The 17,966-nt window shown below is 60.7% G+C and overlaps 3 protein-coding genes across 6 annotated transcripts in view; 1 reads left to right on the top strand and 2 right to left on the bottom strand.

The window, feature by feature from the left end:
- MTMR14 (myotubularin related protein 14) overlaps positions 1–184 on the bottom strand; it is a 34,448-nt gene extending 34,264 nt beyond the window's left edge. For 2 of the 3 annotated variants that reach the window (XM_032994921.2, XM_032994922.2), the window contains exon 1: positions 23–168. In XM_032994921.2, coding sequence (XP_032850812.2) covers positions 23–142 — 120 coding nt within the window. In that variant the 5' untranslated portion in view covers positions 143–168. Of the gene's footprint in view, positions 1–22 lie in introns of all 3 variants that reach the window. The other variant, XM_042799610.1, reaches the window with a different exon arrangement.
- A 1,008-nt stretch (positions 185–1,192) lies between these two features.
- LHFPL4 (LHFPL tetraspan subfamily member 4) lies at positions 1,193–13,971 on the top strand. The gene is made up of 4 exons (XM_032994963.2): positions 1,193–1,809; positions 11,315–11,551; positions 11,776–11,792; positions 12,038–13,971. The coding sequence occupies exons 1-4, from the start codon at positions 1,404–1,406 to the stop codon at positions 12,044–12,046; spliced, it is 669 nt and encodes a 222-aa protein (XP_032850854.1). The 5' UTR covers positions 1,193–1,403; the 3' UTR covers positions 12,047–13,971.
- Positions 13,972–15,221: 1,250 nt separating this feature from the next.
- SETD5 (SET domain containing 5) overlaps positions 15,222–17,966 on the bottom strand; it is a 69,099-nt gene continuing 66,354 nt past the window's right edge. For both annotated transcript variants that reach the window (XM_042799702.1, XM_042799703.1), the window contains exons 23-24: positions 17,697–17,770; positions 15,222–17,491 (exon numbers count right to left, since the gene is read on the bottom strand). In XM_042799702.1, the coding sequence (XP_042655636.1) occupies positions 16,889–17,491; positions 17,697–17,770 (677 nt within the window). In that variant the 3' untranslated portion in view covers positions 15,222–16,888. The remainder of the gene's footprint in view (positions 17,492–17,696; positions 17,771–17,966) is intronic.

Genomic DNA, 17,966 nt, shown 5'->3' with positions numbered 1-17,966 from the left:
CCCCCCTCCCCCCTCCTCCCACCTTCGGGGCGGCGCCGCCGCCGTCCTTGGCGCGGTACTGTGCCCGGGAGAACTCCAGCAGCAGCTCGGCCAGGGCGCGGTCCCCGGAGCCCGCCGGGGGGCAGCCGCGGACCGCCGCCATCCCGCCGCTCACCGCCGCCCCATGGCCGCCGCCGCCGCTTCCGCCCGGCCGCCCCAATCAGCGCCGCGGCACGCCCCGCGCCCCTTCCGCCCGGCAGCCGCGTCATCGGGCCGCGCCGCGCCGGGGCACAGCCCGAAGCGGGGTGCCCGGGGGGGGGGCACGGCTGCGCCCCGCAGCACCAGTCAGCTGGGAGGGGGGGGGGACGTGACGTTGAGACGGGGGGCAACGGCTCCATAAAGAATCCCCCGGCGGGGTGTTAATTAACGGAACCGCTCCCGGGGTGGGACGCGAGGCGGCAGCGCCGGGGGTGGTGCCAGCGCCGTGGCGCAGCTCGCACCGGGGTTAACGCGCCGCTCCTTCGCTCTTGGGGGGGGGGGGGAACACGAAGTTTATTCCGCCTCCGTGTGCCCGCCCGGCCGGCGGAGCGGCTGCGAGCCCTGGCGCGCCGCGGGGAGAGGACGAGGCCCCCGGAGCCTCTCGTGAAAGCTGGAGGTCGGCAGCAGCGAGCGCGGCGCGTCTTAACTGGCCCACCCGTGTCCCGCGGCCCCACGCTGCCAGGGCACGCGAGACGTGCTGCACCGGGCCCTGCTACTCGCACTGCGTGCGCGGCCGCGTTGGCGGCAACGGACTTGCTCCGGCCCCGCCCACGCGTGTACCTGCTGGCGGTAACCGGGGCCGTGCCCAGGCGCTGCCGTGGGCGGGCCCGGCGGGGCTGAGCAGCCGCCGCCGGGCGCGAGCGGGCCGGGGAGCGGTCCCGGAGGGGCGGGGCGGGGCGGGGCGGGGCGGGGCGGGGCGGGGCGGGCCCGCCCGCCGCCTCAGCCTCACCGACCCGCTCCGAGCGTTGCCGAGGCGGCCCGAACCGAGCCGAGCGCCGCCGAACCGAGCCGAGCGCTCGGCGGGCGGAACCGAAGGGGCCCGATCCTCGCGGAGAGGGAGGGGCGGGGAGGGGAAGCGCGCGCGCGGCGGGCTCGGCTCCGCAGTGGCGTGAGGCGGGGGGGGGGGGCGCGCGGCGCCTCGCGCGCGCGCGCGCGCAGGGCGGGGGTGCGCGCGGGGCGCAGAGGCGGCAGCCAAGATGGCGGCGCGGGTGGCGCAGGGGCAGGCAGCCCGCGGGCGCGCCTAGGCCGCGGGGGCCCCCCCCCCTTCCCCCCCCCCCCCCCATCCCGGGCGGGCTCCCCGCCGTCGCGGTCCCCCCCCCCCCTCCCCTTCCCCTTCCCCCCTCCCCTTTCCCCCCCCTTCCCCCAGCAGCGCGGCGGCCGGCAGGATGCTGCCCTCGCAGGAAGCCTCCAAGCTCTACCATGACAACTACGTGCGGAACTCGCGCGCCATCGGCGTGCTCTGGGCCATCTTCACCATCTGCTTCGCCATCATCAACGTGGTGGTCTTCATCCAACCCTACTGGGTGGGCGACAGCGTCAACACGCCCAAGCCCGGTTACTTTGGGCTGTTCCACTACTGCGTGGGCAGCGGGCTGGCGGGCCGGGAGCTGTCGTGCCGCGGCTCCTTCACCGACTTCAGCACCATCCCCTCGGGCGCCTTCCAGGCCGCGGCCTTCTTCGTGCTGCTCTCCATGGTGCTGACGCTGGGCTGCATCACCTGCTTCGCCCTCTTCTTCTTCTGCAACACCGCCACCGTCTACAAGATCTGCGCCTGGATGCAGCTGCTGGCAGGTACCCCCCGCCCCCCCATAACCCCCCCGAGGGGCCTTCTCCGGGTGTTGAGGAGGGTGATGGGTGTGGGGGATGCGGGCTGTGGTATCAGGGGAGTCCCAGGCACTGGTAGCTGGGCCCCTGGCCGCAGGGAGCACAAGGGTTGCTCAAGGAAGCTGGGCTGGGTCCAAGCACTGCGGGGCCGCGGTTCCAGGAACCAGCCCCATGGCTTCCTGGGACACCCTCAGGCAATGGTACTGACAGAGTACCAAGAGCAGGCACCAGCTTGGGGCACTGGCACCCAGGGCTCCCCAGGGACTGGCAACAGGGCCCCTGGCCACAAGGAACACCAGGATTGCCTGAGAAAGCTGGGCTGGGTGTAAGCATTGTGGATCCATAGGACATCCTGGCCAGGAACTGGCCCCAGGACACACCAGGGCTTCCTGAGACACCCAGTCCTGGCACTAGCACTGACAGAGCACCAGAAACTGGCACTGGCTCCAGGCACTGGCAACTGGGGCTCCCTGGGCAGAGGTTGGCCGCAGGGAACACCAGGGTTGCTCAAGGAAGCTGGGGAGGGTACAAGCACTGCAGGGCCATGGGGTGTCCCAGTGGAGAACTGTCCCCAGGGCTTCCTGGGACACCCAGGCCAGGCACTGGCAATGACAGAGCACCAGGAATGGGCACCTTTTCTGGGCACTGGCACCCAGGGGTCCCCAGGCAAGATCTGACTCCAAGGAACCACAGAGATCCCTGGGACTCAGCAGAAAATCTGGATCAGGGACCCACCTCAGGGGATCCCAGAACAGGCACCAGCCCTGGGGCACCTGGACAACCTGGAGCACCCCAGAACAGCCAGGCCCTGGCAGACCCCAGGAGACCCTGGGCCAGGGACCAGCCTTGGGGCACCCCAGTACGGGACCAGCTTTGAGACATCCTACAATAAGGACTGTGCTACAGAGTCAAGGAGCAGCCTCAAGGTTGCCCTAGGACACCCTGGACCTGGGACCAGCCTCTGGGGACCCAGGTCCCCCAGAGCACTTCACATCAGGGACTAGCCTCACTGTCTACCCAGTCCCAAGGGCATCCCTGAGCAAGCCTGTCCCTAGGGGATATCCACTGTAGGGGAACTCCCCAGCCCCTGAAGGGACCCCGTCACTGGCAGGAACCCACGCATGGACCCCCCAGCCCTGTAAAAGCACCTGTGCACAGACAGACCCTCTAGCTTCCCCTTAAAGAAATGTTGTGCCCAGGCCCTGTCTCTCCAGCATCATGAACGGGCTGTGAGTACAGACCTTCCCCAGCTCTCTGCACAACGGAACTCCCGAGTACAGAGCTTCCCACACAGGGACACCACACATTTACCTTGATGTTTCCTCAGAAGTGACCCCAGGCTCAAGCCCAGCCATTCCCCCCAAAAGGGGCCCTGTCTCTAGCTCCTCCTTAGCTTCCTCCACAAAAGAAACTCCACTATAGATGTACCCCAAAACCCTCATAGACTCACTCTTCAAAGGGACACCATACAATAACCCAAACTTTTCACCTGAAGGAGACCTGATGCATACATTAATAAGGATCCCTCCAAGCTGTCCTCACAGATGGTCTGACCTTTTGGGAAAAAGACCCTGAGAAGAGATGCTGAGCTTCCCCCAGTAGCGAGACCCTTCAGTTCCTTCTCTCTCCAGTTTCACCACATGTGGAAAGACATTGTGTTACCCCCCACAGCATACAAACTGTGCATAGACCCAGAGCTTCCACCAGGACTCAAGAGCCCCTCATATTCCTAACAAAATGACCCCAGTCCTTCCTTCCTGGGAGGAGGGCTCCAGTCATTGATGTGGGAGGATACAGCCCCCCCACGCTAGGGGCTTGCAGCTATCCAAACTCTCTCCCTTGCAGCTGGCTTGGGCTGGAAAGCCTGACCTCTCCTCACCCAGGATCACAGCCAGACCCGGAGCTGCCTTGGCTTATTGGGAAATTCCTTCATCTTTAATTTTCCCTGTTCTGAAGATTTACTGGTTTAAGGCAAGCTCAGAGCCCAAATCCTACCAATTTTCAGCAGCTTAATCAAGTGGCTCGGAGTGCCTGGCCGGGGCTGCTGCTGCACAGGGAGCTGCATGGCAGAGGGCACTGCACAGAAGGCAGCCCCAGGCTTCCTCCTCGGTGCCTCCTGTTCTTCCCTGGCTCAGGAGTGGGTGGCCGCAGCAGCACCCTGCTGCTGCCACCTCTAGGTACCCCTCACCTTGCCCTGGGGCTTGTCCCAGCTCACACTTCGAGGCTACACATGTGTTGCTCGCAATTGCACTTGTGAGAACCCTGAATATGTGGCTTGGCTCGGAGGTCTCCTAGAGCAGCATGGCTACACAGCCTTTCTGTGTCGAGGAAAGTCCAAGGTGGAATTAACAGAGACTGACCATCCACCCTGCCCTGAGATGGGGCAGCACCAGAGAGCTTCTGTCCTGCAGGAGAGGCTGGTGTCATCATCAGAGAGGGGCAGGATGCAGAGGCGGTGGGGTGGTGTGTCCTGGCAAGAAGGACCCTTGTCTGGGGAGGGGCTGGGCAGGACTGAACTTCCCTGGGCACGTCTGAGTCAGATGCAGGTCAGTGTGTTACCTTGTGCATGGAGAAGGAGCTGCCGTGACCCACGGAGAGGACACCATGGGCCAAATCCCATGGGTAGGGCAGGGATGTGGCCTGGCGCAGGCTCTGGTACAGTGTGGCACCAAGCTTTGGAGATTCACCCACCTGGGAGGTCAGAGGGTCGTGCTAGAGCAGAGGGCTTGAAGGGGCAGAGGAGGGAAAGGCATTCCTTCTGCCTCGGTGAGGTTTTAGCTGAAGGAGGACTTGCACCACTATGGCAGAGCAACAGTGAGGCCCAAAGTTTCATGGTCTCACTGGTGAAAACCAGGTAAACAAGATAAAAGGCAGAGAGATGGCGCAGAGGTGGGTCCACCCCATCCCGATGGGATGGCCGGTGCAGAATAACAGGGCTGCTGAGTGAGGGCACGAGTGGGCTCTTCAGAGGAGAAAAATGAGGAGCAGGATGATCAGGAATTCAGTATCTCTTTCAGAAGAAAAAAGTTTAAACCATCAATGTCTAATTAGTGGACGACAATCAATGAAGGGTTTAATTAGAGCTTCACAGAAAGCTCCAGCTCAAAAGCCACTGCCCTCCTAGGAGGAAACTGGATCTAATTAAGAGGAAAGACTCTGCTTTATTGCAAACAGAAACATAGCCATCTGCCCTGTTCAAAATCCCAGTAATGTAAAACTGGAGATTTTGCTAAATCCTTCTGTTATAAAACCAGAAATGGGCCTTTAACATGAACACATCAACAACTGTATGACTGACAGTACCCTGATGCCACCCCAGTCCTCAAAATTAGCAGAGGAACTCCTTCAGAAAGTCCCATGGGATGATGCTTACTTGATGAGAAATGGGCTGTGTGGTTGATCCCTCTCGTCCACCCTCCATGGAGGGCAGGTGCAGGAGCAAAATGAAGGCAGCTGGGCTGATTTGGTGGATGCCTCAATTCCAGTGACCACACAGAGTCATCTGCTGGAGGCTGGAGCACAGGAATACACCACCACCACCACGCACTGAGGTGGCTGACCAGGAGCCTGAATATTTCCTCGGATTCCCTAATTCTCTGCTGTAACATAAGACATGGTCACCCCGTGAGTTAATTCTGAGCTTCGAACAAAGTTGTCCCAGTGTCCAGCACTAATGCCGGAGTGAGAGACCCCAGCCACCTCTGCGTGGCACCGCACCCACATCCCTCCTGTGAGGGTGGTCACTCTGAGCAGGTCCAGGGCTCTGTTTTCAGGGGGGCTTTGATTTTGTACTTACAGTCTACTGAAGGTCAAAAGAGGCAGCCCACAGTTGCTCTTGCACAGAGGAGGTGACTGGCAACGTTCAGAGACGTTTCCCCACACTTCAAGTCCAGCAGTCAGTGTGGTGAGACCTTCCAGCTCCCCTGGCCCAGACACAAGCACGACACACGGGGTGCCTTCCACCCAGGGCCGTGTCATTGGCCATGGGGTTGGGGTTTGTCTTTATCAGTGTCACTCTGGAGTTAATTGTGCCATGTCCAGGCACCTTGCCCAATGGAGAATTTGATAATACATATCCATCTCAGCCCTTTTCTCCTTTGGGAGACCCTCTTCCGAGCTACACCCACCTCTCAGGGCCTCTTCCCACCCACCAGCATGTGAACTGGGAGCAGAGGCAGAGCCTTGATCAGCAGTTTCACCTTCTGCACCTGAGCTGCGTTTTCCTGCACCTGAGTTGAGACCCCTCACACGGCACAGCTGCACGGCATCGTTTCGGCACCTCCATGGAGAGGGGTGGTTGGGGACCCTGTTGCCAACTGCCAGGCCGAGCACGGCTGAGCTGCGTGGTGCAGTGGGGTGGCTGCAGCCTTAAGGCAGAGCAGGGTCTGACCTGAGCGAATGCCACAACCCCAAAACACTCCCTGGTGCCGGTGGCAATGTGGTGGTTCTGCTGAGCCACGTCAGGATGGGCTTGTCTTCCCAACTAGAATTTGCTGGAGAGACAGCTCCTCTTGGAGAGAGCTTGAGGCTTCAAAAAAATTGTTTTCATACATATAAAAGTCATTCATTTAAATTCTTAATGAAAAACTAAGAGACAGATACCACTGCTCCAAACCAGGTAGGAGTCTAACTGGCACAGCTGCTGGGAATGAGGACGAAGTGGCCTCCAGCCCTTTCTCTGCCCAAGGGAGAAATATTGCCAATATATGATCTTCCAGGTGAACCGCCTCCACCTGCTGACCTTGCAGCAAAAAGAAGACATCACTGCAAAAAACCTTTGCATTTGCTGAGTTACCGGGTTCTGGCCCCCAAAAAAGCTTTCTTGAAGATTTCCCCTCTCCTTCCCCTGCCAGTTCTGTCCTGCAGCGGTGACAGGAGCAGAGACACAGCGCAGCCCTCGTGTCCGGCCAGCGCCCTGAGCTGGGCAGCAGCCAGCCCCACGCTTTGGAAGGCAGCGTAACCCTCCCGTAGTGGCTGCTCATGGGCCTCTGGACCTGCGGGGGGGGGCTGAGCCACTTGTGTCCCGGAGCTTACATCCCGTAACTGTTGTTCCAGATAAAGTAACTGTCAGTTCTGATTCATGCAAATGCATAACTCCATTCTGAATCCTGCTGATTTTTTGGCTCAGAAACAGCCTGTGGAGCAAAATGCCGTAAGGGAGCTCCTGTCTGTGTAAATGGCCAGTGCTAGACCTCCTGAGCATGCTGCCTTTAGTTGTAATTTATTTTTGAAGGATTTTTACTTTTAGGAGAGGGGAGGGGCCTGTGTTTATCCCCGTCCCTTTCGGCGCTCAGCTCTCAAGAGGTTTCCTTATTAGAAGCAGCTACAGCATGTTGGGGATCTCCAGCGGGGACCCCTGATGTGCTGATGGCACAGCATGGTGGCGAGTGGCCACGGGCACGGTGGAAGATATGGCACCCAGAGCTTCCTCCCCTTTGACACAAGATAGAAATGAGGGGCTGCGGGGGTGTCACTGAAATACCCCCAGCAGAGAGGCGTGTCTGCAGTGAAGGTGGGAGTGATGTGCATGAGGGCAGGGGCGGTCAGCTCATTGAACCTGAGGGAGGGTGAGCTGCTGCCCATGGGGCCAAACACCTCGCTGTCCCCAAGCCAGGTTTAACAAGCCCCTTTGGGACCCAGCAGTTGCTGGTTTTCCCCCAGTTGCTCCCACATCTTCCAGTTTTCCATCCCTTGTGTGTGTCCCGTGGCAGTGTGATGTTCTGCATGCCTGTGCTCGAGGTGGGGGGCCATGTCTCTCAGCTCCAGGGCATGTCCTTAGCCTGTTCCACCCATGGCAGGCAAGAGCAGTAAAAGCCGGTCTTCACTCGAACCTACAGACTAAAGTAGGCAGCAAAAGTGATTAAAAAAAGATTTGAATCCTGCAGGCACAGCTGCACAGGACTGAGGGGCGCTGGGATAACTGTGATACTCAGCAAACAGGTTACTCAGATGGTCCAAATTAGCTAAAGGCACCTTCTGCTGGGGATGTTATCCTGCCAGGAGGAGCCTCCTCATCTCTCTCTCCAGTGTTGCAGCCTGAGTCATAACATTGGATTCCCTTCAATTAATTTCTTTTGTGAGGCTATCAAAAGCCCTTGAGATGTCCATTTCATTTCTAGGAGACCCTGACAAGGGAGCATCGAGGAGTAGGAAGCCATGAACCAGCTTCAAAAACCAAGCAATGAAATGCCGGTTTCCCTGGGGCCGGAGACCCAGCCCCAGCAGGATCCCACAGCCCTGCAAACTGCAGCTTGTTTGTCCTCCCTCTGCACACACCCTGCCTCAGTGATCACTGAAATGCCCAGTCTCAAATCCATCTTTCCAACTGGGAAAATGCTGGAAGAGGGAGTTGGAGCCCAGGGCCAGGGGGAGGGATGGCAGATCCAGGGTGTGACAAAGTGGCCAGCTGTCCTCGGTGCCATCGGCAGTGGGGCTGGCACCACACCCTCAGAAGAATGGGAATTAAAAGCAAAATGAACAGGAGCTGGGTTATTTTTTTCCGCCGTAATAGTGGCTCTTGTAGGAGTCATCACTTGGTGTTTTTCCTGCTGTTGCAAGGCGTAGAAATAGGCTGTTTTAACCAAAACCCAAGGTTTTCCTGCAGGTCTGCAAGGGACCTCAGGGTGTTTGGAGGCAGGTGCTGCCAGAAAGGTGCTGTGGGCAGAGGGACAGGCAGGCAGAGCCCCATCCTCACCCCCTCAGACCCGCTGCGAGGGGCTTGTTGAAAAGGGCAGCGCCGAGGCCTGTTGGCTGTGTGGGGATCCCCTCCTTGATCTTGCTCTGCACTTCAGTGTCGCTCCTTGCTGCAGGCACGGGAAGGTGTTTCCAGGACATCGGGCAGCCTGGGGACACATGAAAAAGGCAATTGCTTGTGACAGAGCAGAGGACTTGGCTTGATGCTGGGGACACAGGAGAGACGGGGAGAGCGCTGCACTGCTCCTCGCTGGGAAAGGACCTACCTTCAGTGCCACGGCCCCTTCCCGGGGAGCTGCCGAGCAGCGAGCGGCTCGTGGGAAGAGGCCAGTTGCCCTCGAGCAGAGGCATTTGGGTACATGTGGTGACTTGGGCACGCTCCTTTGCCCTGGTAGTAAATTTGTGGTTTAATTCTCTCTGGCAAACGGAGGCTGTGAGATCTTGGGCAGAGCTCCTGGAGCTGCTCTGTGAGCCAGGGCACAGGCTCCCCTCGCCGTGGTGCCAGTGCGGAGCAGGCACGCAGGAACAGGAGGGACCAGGGCCAGCAGATGCAGGCTAGAGCTAGCCCCAGCGCTCCCGGCAGTGCCCGTCGCTGCCTGTCCCCCACGGCTGTGTCGAGACAACCCGCTGCACGGGTGGCTCACGTGCTGTGTGTTTTTCCTGTACCTTTTTGAGCCGCTCCCTACTTCCACCTTGAACACCGTCTCTCGTGTCCTCCATGTGAGTGCCGTTGCCCTCCAGCACGTTAATCCACTGCCTCCCATGGCACTGCCCTGTCGTGCCGTGTTTGGGACCCGCTGATGTCCTGGGAGACCCTCACCCACGCAGCTGTGGTGTTTGCAGAGCAGCAGGCTCTTAATGAGCTCCCGCTTTTCCCAGTAGCTGGATGCACCTGCAGCCCAAATAAATGCACGGAAATTCAGGTGAAATACTGATGCTTGCAGAGTGCAAGGAAAGACCCAGGGGCTGCTGTTCTGCTCCTGTGAAGGACTGACCGAGGGCCGTGCACAAAATCCAGGAGCCTGCCCAGGTCCTTGCTGCACCAGGTAAAATTGGCACCTGTTTTGTTTTGTTTTGTTTTGTTTTTTCTTACATCTGCTGCCTTCTGCCACGCTGGAGCACAGCCCTGTTCTTCTCTCCTGGGCTGAGAGGGGCTGGCGCTGAGGGCTGCTGCCCACCCAGGCAGCTGGAGCGCTTCCCTTGCCGTGCTTTCCTCCGGCCTCACCGATTTCGGCAGAGCTGTTACAGCTGTGCCCATTTCCAGGCTGGGTGGTGTCAGCCTGACCAGCGCTGCGGGGGCAAAATAACCCCCTTGCTGGGGATGGGGATGGCCAGAGAGCTCCTTAGATTTTTTCACAGCTGCACTGCACCGGGAGCTCAGCGGATCCTAAAATCCTCTTAGCATCTTTCCTGGGAAGAGTCTCTGACACAGGTCTACCACTTCTCATCTTTAATTCAGGCCCTCAGCTGAATTAAATGCCATCTAGCTTGAAGGTTCCCAGGTTAGCAGGCAGGCCAGGTTGCTCCTCACCATTTGCTGCGCAGCACACAGCGTTGGCGCCGATGATACGTTTCCTTCCAGAGGGGATGGTTTTGGGTTGGCCTGGTCCCCGTGGGCAGGGAGCTCCCCAAGACGTGGCTGTGCTTGGCTGGGAGTCCCCGGTGATGACGTGCCGGAGGCGCCGGCGTGTCAGCTCCTCGTGCGTGCAGCGCACTCTGCAGTCATGCGGTGCCGGGGTGGCAGCGGGGCTGTGCACGGTGGCAGATCAGCTCGCAGAGCTCGCCTCTGCCTGCAAAGGCACTTTTACCAATCAGGTCTGTAACGTGGACGGAGGAGGCAGAGGCCAGGCAGCAGCCGGCACTCTGTGCCGGTGCGTGGGCTGCCGAGGGCGACTCACGTCGGTGTCCCTGCACTTTCCTGGGGAGAGCAGTCAGCTCATCGGGATGTGAGGGCTGGGCTGAGTCCCGGTGTGATGCCCTGGGCGCTTTCCTCCCCATCCTGGGATTTCCCTTCCCTACTGAGGGGAGTTAAAAGCGCACCTCAGCACCCCAAGAGCTCGCCAGCCGAGCCACCGGCTGCCCGTCCCCTGCGGCTGCCACTGTGCCGGGGTGTTTGCTGTCCCTCCAGCAACAGGGGACGGGGAGGTACCTTGTTACTTGTGCGGGCACAAACCTCTCAGTTCTACCCCTAACCCAGGACAAAAATACTCACAGGGTGCCCCAGCCGCTCTCCAACACCATTAATATTTTTAGCCTTCCCAGCTGATACGAGGAGCTTTTGTACTTGTGGTCAGAAAAAATGTTGCCTCCCTACCTCGACAGTCATGGGCTTTGTCTCGGCATTTCCCTTCCCGCTCCTCCCGGTGCTCCCTGCTGCGATGGGGCGGCCGGGTGCGGGGGCTCCCGGGGACAAGGACCCCCTTGGCAGGCAGCATCCCTGCCCACAGCATGTGGGGGGCTGCTGCCCACACCTGGGGAGCCTGCGGTGAGGAGGAAAGCCCCTGGGGACCCACTGATCCTGCGGTTGCTGCTCAAAGAATCCAAGACCCTGAAGTCCCCGTGTGTGGGGGGGCCAAGCTTGGAGCAGCCACGTGCAAATGCAGTCACCCGGGGCAGCGATGGCTGTCACCCCCCCCGCGCTGCCTGGCTGCCGGGGGGCCGAGGTGGGCTCCCTGCCAGGCACGGGCTGCTCTCACGCACTGACTGGGGGGGGCTCAGCACCTGGCACTGCCACCTCCACGTCGCCCCTGACGTTTCCCTCTCCTTCTCCCCCTTGCAGCGCTCTGCCTGGTGCTGGGCTGCATGATCTTTCCTGACGGCTGGGATGCAGAGACCATACGGGACATGTGCGGGGAGAAGACGGGGAAGTATTCCCTGGGCGACTGCTCCGTGCGCTGGGCTTACATCCTGGCCATCATCGGCATCCTCAACGCCCTCATCCTTTCCTTCCTGGCCTTTGTCCTCGGCAACCGGCAGAACGACCTGCTGCACGAGGAGCTCAAGACAGAGAGCAAAGGTGAGCGCTGCGCCCTCGGGGGTCCCGGGGCCCTACGCCACAGCCCCCGGGGGGGGGGATCCCGGGTGGGAATAGCCCGGGGGGCTCGGCCCTTCTGGCAGCCCGCAGCCGGGCGAGGCTCCCGTGGGCTTAACTGCCACCTGCAAAGCGAGGCAGGCCGGGCTGCGTGGGAGCGGGCTGCCGAGCCCCTGCCCCGCCTGACGCCTTCTCTTCTGTTTCCACAGATTTTGTCGGCACTGCGGTAAGTCCTGAGTGTCACTGTCCCGTCCCCTAGCCCTGACCGTGCCGCGTGTCTGGGTGCGACTGTGCCGGGCGGCCCCGCTTGGGATGGGCTGGGGGGACCCTGGCTGCGCGGGGCAGTGGGGACAAGGGAGCAATGGGGAAGGGAGGCAGCAGGGACAGCAGAGGTGGGGACAGTGTTGGTGGCACGATGGCACAGCGAGGCCTGCCCAACGTTGGCCCCAATGCGCTGTGCTCTCCCCACAGAGGATATAAGGCCGAGCGCCCGCAGCAGGACCCTCTTCCCACGGCCGGCAGCCCGGGCGCTCCCTCCCTGTCCCCCGCCCTTCGTCTGCTGCCAGCGGCCACGCGGCGTCCCGTGCTGCCCCCCGGGCCCCGCCGCCCACGCCGGGGACGCGCCGGCCACTCACCGCCTCCACAGCCACCTCCATGTCCACGCCGGTGCCGCCATCCCACGCACCCCGCCAGCTCCGCAACCCCTGCCGCCCGTGGGCCGCCGCCGGGGGAGGATGCCCCAAACCCGCTTCGTTCGAGAACAGCGTCCAACTGCGGTTTTGTTTCAAGGAAAAAAACAATCTCAGAGTTTTTAACAGATTTCTACATCCCCAGGACTCCCGACCCGCTGCCTCCCACCTGAACGCGCGCCCAGTGATGCCCCGTGCCAGCTGCTCCGGGCCCCGGCCCCCTCCCCGCTCCCATTTTGTACAGCTCCGTCATCCTGTCTCCACAGCCGGGGGACCCAGCAGCCGGGACGGGGCCCAACCCCTACTTTTACGTGTAAATTCATATTCTCTAAACAGGGTAAAGTGACTCGAGCTCCCTCGCCCCCCACCCCAGGACATGGTGTTTCCCCGCACGTGGCCCGGGGCCGCAGGCTGCCGCTTGCTCCCCGCCAGCACGGGGACCGCAGGGGCCTCGCTGCTGCCGGCCGCTGGGACACCCGACTCGTGCCGCCGCTGAATGTAAGCCCTGGTAAGTGGGAGCAGCTGAACATGCAAAACCCCCCAAGGCAGGTGCAGGAGGACACCCCCCACCCCCCCCCTCCGGCAGCCCCCTCCCCGAGCTGGCCGCGGGCTGTTGCCAAACGCCTTCCCTCCCATCCCCATACGGTGCTTTATCTCCACTGGTGATGGCAAGGCTCTCCCTGCCACACCGTGGCCAGGGGGGGACCTGGGAACCTCTGTGCCCACCCCGGCATCCTGGCTGTGGCCCCTGGCCGCACCTCGCTGGCCCGTGGTGATGGCCCGTGGGGAGCCAGCGGCTGCTGCCCGGGGCAGAGCTTGAGCCCGGCAGCCTCTGAGCACGACCCAGCCTCAACCGTGCACACACACACACCCCCACACACCCCCAGAGCACCCCGAGAGCCGCCACCAACACCCTCCCCGGCACCGGCGGCCACAGCCCGGCTGCGGCTCCGCTGGCCAGACCAGTGTGTGTGGGGGCCCCTGGGGGGGCTCAGGTCGCCGCAGCCCTTGCAATGCAATAAAGTCCTCAGCACCGGCCGCGTCTCAGTGCGAGTAGCCGGGGGCTGTTTGCAGGGCCCCGGGCAGGGCAGGGCCCTCAGCTCCCCCCGGGGAAGCGACAGGCCAGGGGCTCGTGGGGGGGCCCTGGCAGGGCCGGACCCGGGCGCGGGGAGCAGAGCGGGAGCACGGCCCTGGGCTGAGGAGCCGCTGGCAACGGGGCAGGGCCACGGCGCGGGGAGGCTGGCAACCGAGGGCTCTGCAGGGACCATCGCCCAGCCCGGCGAGCCGGGGTGCCCGGGGCTGGCGGGAGCGCAGGTAAGTCGTGCCCCGAGGCCCTGCGGGGCGGCGGCGAGGGACGGAGCTGTGCCAAAACACCGGCTGGAAGCCAAAGTCACCCGGGATGGCGTAGGTGCCGGTGCTCCTGCCTACAGCCTCGCCAGCCCCGAGCCTGGCCGTGCCCGCGTCCCTCCGGCAGCCACCTCCCTGGAACGGGGCCGGCAGGGAACCCCATGCCCGGCCCCGGCAGCGCCCGGGTCTTGCCAGCTTGTGAGTGCTGTTGCCGGCTGAATTGGAAAAAAAAAAAAAAAAAAAAAGAAAAAAAAAAAGAAGAAAATCAGTGGAGAAAGGAATACAGTAGCTGTAATATATCTGTATTTTAGTACAAAGTTTGATACGGTGTTTCACAAAACCTTATTGAAAAATATAATTCAAACCAGACCAGCTTGGAGCCCTGTGGTGTGGGGAGGATGGGGATGGGCTCCTCCAGGCGCTGCTGGGAACGACGAGATGGTTTGCAAGGAGGTCGGAGGACCCAGTGGGTGGGTACCGGCCGTGGCACAGCTACAGGGGGTGGGGAGAGCGGCCAGGTGGGCGTCAGAGCTGTGGTGGGGAAGGGCCTGAGCATCTATCCACGCAGGCTGGCACGCGAGGGGGGGCTCTGGCCAAAGCGAGTGCCCAGGGAAAGGGTCTGTCCCACCCTGGGGCAAGGCTGCAGGTGGGGTGGGGGTCCCGTCTATCAACCCTCCCCTTCTGCCCCTCCCCGGCTCCCCGCAGAGCCACGGTGCCCCACGAGCTGTCACTCACTGGCTGATGCGGGCTGGTAGGAGCCCCCAGAAAAAACAGCGAATTCCTGCGTCTTGGTGGAAAAAAAAACAACCCACGCGGCGTGTCGGTCCAGTGGCACGCTTTGGTGGAGGAGCGGGGACGGCTTCGAGGCTGTGAAAGCACGGGGGCAGCCTGGGGGCCTCTGGGCCATCTGGAGAGCTTTGGCCAGCGCTGGTGTCCCCGGTACAGGACGCGCTGCCGAGGGCTGGGCTTGGTCAGCCCCGGGGAGAGGAGGGGAGAGCTTGCTGCTGCCCACAGCTGCTTTGGGGGAAGGTGTTGGGATGGAGCCAGACTCTTCTGGGGGATGCACAGGGACGGGATGAGCCACAACAGAGCCCGTCCCACAAGGTGCGGCGGCACCTTTTGATGGTGAGGATGGTCAAACACTGAAGGGGATCGGCACCACGGATGCGTCGGCTTTGAGGATCGGCACTTGGCACAGCTGGCAGGCCCCGCTCCAGGCTCAGCCCGTCTCAGGCTTCCTAAGGAAGAGGGAAGGAGCGCGAGAACTAAACACCCTGGGCACCGGTGCACCAGAAACCAGGTCCTGAAGCAGGCGCAGTCGTGCAGGGGACATCCCCCACCCCACCTCCTCCCCAAAAGAGCTTGAGCGAGAAGAGCAGCAGCGCAGCCGCAATCTCACAAACCCCAGCCAGGAAGCTCGGGGGAATTCCCCTTTCCTCAGGAGCTGCGGCTCCTCCAGCAGCCCCTGGCTTCCCCCGAAATGCCGGCAGAAGGGAGGGCTGCTCTGCAAGGTTTCGTTTACCCCGCAGGGACAGGGAAGAGACAGCCAACGTGCGCCACCCCCCTCCCTCCCTGTGACCTGGGCACCAGCGCTCAAGGAAACAAACTTTCAGAAATACTGGTTTTCAAGTTAAGTATTTTTATTATCAAAATTATTACATCTCTTGTGAAAGTTCAAATGTTACAGCATGGTGTAAAAACTCCACTAGAGTAAGAAGCTACAGCCCCCACCTTTCCAAGAGCTTTCCGGGGTCCCTCCCTCCTGCCCCCCTGCTGCTCCCGAAGGTGCCGGCGCCTCTGGGCAGGGCCCCCCCCGCCCCCTCCCGCCGCCCGGCAGGGCAGAGCCCGCCTGCCCCGTGCTGCTCAGAGCACGAAAGGGGAGGCTGCACCCCCAGGGCTAAGCCGAGTGAAGTTTACACCTATTTTATACAGTATACAGACACCCAACTGCAGGGTGACAAGTTCCATCCCAACACGCTCACAACCAGACAGTGTGAGAAAGTTACTCTTTGTTTCAATATTTTAAAAGTCTCCCCTAGGTTGAACAAACACCTGATTTCAACTGTGAATTAGAGAAACCTGTAACAGTCCTAAAAAAGGAAGAAGACTGTGCATCTGAAAAGACAGGGGAGACAGACTCACAGCATTATGTTATCCAAGAGAAAGAAGTTCCACTGCAGCACCAGGGATGACACCTGTCGTATATTAGCTAACCTACTATGGTTATAACTGAATATAAAATTAGATAAATAAAAACACGCCCGATATTACAGTAAACAAGTGAGAAAGAAGCTGGCAATCGTATGGAATTGAACAGACAGCGCACTGTGTCTGGGCTGGCTCTGCTGCCACGCTGGGCGGGCGACGGCGGCTGGGAAAGGCCCCCCCCTGCACAGAGCGCGCTGCGCGGGGCGCGCCCGGCTCAGCACAGACCTGGGGGGGGGGCCCACCCCCCACCCCCCACCCCCTCTCCGCAGCCCCCCACCCCCCAGCTCGGCACAGCGTCACTTTACCTCTCAGGCCCCCCCGCCCCCGGCGCGGTGGCAGGTGGCAGCACTGCCCCAGCAGCGCTCCCCTTCACAGACCTGCCAGGGCCGCGGCCCCCGCGCCAGTGCATCCCAGATCCTTTGCAGCGACAGGCACGCACACTCCAACCCCCCGCCCAGCCCCTGCTAGTTCACATTTGGGGAGACTCCGTTGGCCTGGAAAAAGCTCCGACCGTGGCAGTGGCGACCCAGGCCCAAAGGCAGCCGTGTGCGCTCACCTGCTTGTGACTGGAATGATCGTAACGGATTGAAGCCCTCCCCAGAACGCACCGAGAACCTGACCTAGAAAGAGAGCTTTGGGATTGGAGTTCAACTTCCCCCAATGTTTTCTTTAAACTGCTTTCGTATCCAAAAAGATGTCCGTACTGTGGGAGTGACTATGGCCATGGGCACGGACAAGAGACAGAGGCTGCACCACAGTCATTGCACTTGAACCATTTGCCTTTTTTTTTTTTTTTTTGCCTTTTTTTTTTTTTTTCTTTTTTCTTTTTTTTTTTGCAGTGTACCCACACGTCAGGGAACAGCTTTGCTACAGTCTCTGCCTCAGAGAAATCTGCGTTCTCCCACAAGGCCAGAGGCCAATACTGCTCACAAACCTCACCCGTGCATTTCAGACCTCAGCCTCTGACCCCTGGCACCCCAGCATCAGGTGCGAGCTCCCAACACTGGCCCAGGAGCCACTTCCAGAGGTGACTGGAAGGAGCTATGGGCAGTTTTGTCCTCCTGGAGTCCAGGCAGCCCTAGGAAAGTCCTGTTTGAGTCTTTACTCCAGAACCTTGAAGCTGCTGAAGTCTGTACTGATGGACACCGGTTCCCCCGCGGTGCGGATAGTGTTGTGCATTGGCAATCACTGCCCCCCGGGAGCCCTGGTAGAGAACAGACTGCCCAGAATTCGGCAGGCTGATAGTCCGCAAGTCTGACTGTAGTGACCTAGCACTTTGGGGAGCAGAGGTGGAGCCCGACGCGCCTGTGCAGGGCTGGGAGCCCGACTCGGAGGAGAGAGAGTCCACAGTCGTCTGCTGTGCCGGGCTGGCGGCAGCAGCGGGGCAGCTCTTCTTCAGGAGGCTGCTGCTGATGCTGCCAGAGTGCTGCTGGCTGCTGTAATACCCCGAATTCCCCGCAAACAGGGCAGAGGAGTCTGTGGAGACCGAGTGGGCAGGGCTGGAGTATGAGGCGGAGGGGAGGGATGTTTCTGAGGAACTGTGAGACAGGCTGTGTCCTGTCCTCTGTGCTGCTGCTCGATAGCTGTATCCCGGAGACGGAGTGAGGTGTCCTCTGTAGGGGGAGGAACTTTGCTGGAGAAGGGTCTGCGATTCTGCCTGGGGACTGTCAGACTGCAGGAGCTGAACAAGTCAGTGGGAAAAAAAAAAAACAAAAACAAAAACAAAGGGCATGTCAGACTGACTTCTCTGTCTCCTACCTCCTTCTCATGCCAAAGGTGCTTAGTGTAGCAGGGTTGGGAATAATTGTTGGCCAAACCCAGTTTCCCTCCTAATCCTGTTAAAAGCTTTAATTCAGAATAGGTAGATAACATAGGAAAGAATTTACCTGGTAACTGTATCGAGAAGGACTGTAAACTGCTGGTCCTTTGTGGGCTTCTGGAGTGTCTCCTTCTGCTGTGTCTGCAACGTACAGGCAAGATGTTACACCTCACCCCCTGCACTGAGGCCACAGCAGTCCCCTCTCCAGGGACACCTGCTCACACCCCAGCCGTCTCGTTCTGCAGCCGAGACAAGAGCGGCTTCTCCAGCCACTGCGTTCCAGAAGCTGAAGAACCCTACACAAAGGCGACTGGAAAACCTTAACATGTATAAACCA

This window comes from Tyto alba, unplaced genomic scaffold, assembly GCF_018691265.1.
Source record: "Tyto alba isolate M040663 unplaced genomic scaffold, T.alba_DEE_v4.0 Super-Scaffold_3, whole genome shotgun sequence".
NCBI classification, from domain to species: domain Eukaryota; kingdom Metazoa; phylum Chordata; class Aves; order Strigiformes; family Tytonidae; genus Tyto; species Tyto alba.
Note: the sequence above shows the minus strand (reverse complement) of the source record. Positions and strands in the feature narration are given on the sequence as shown.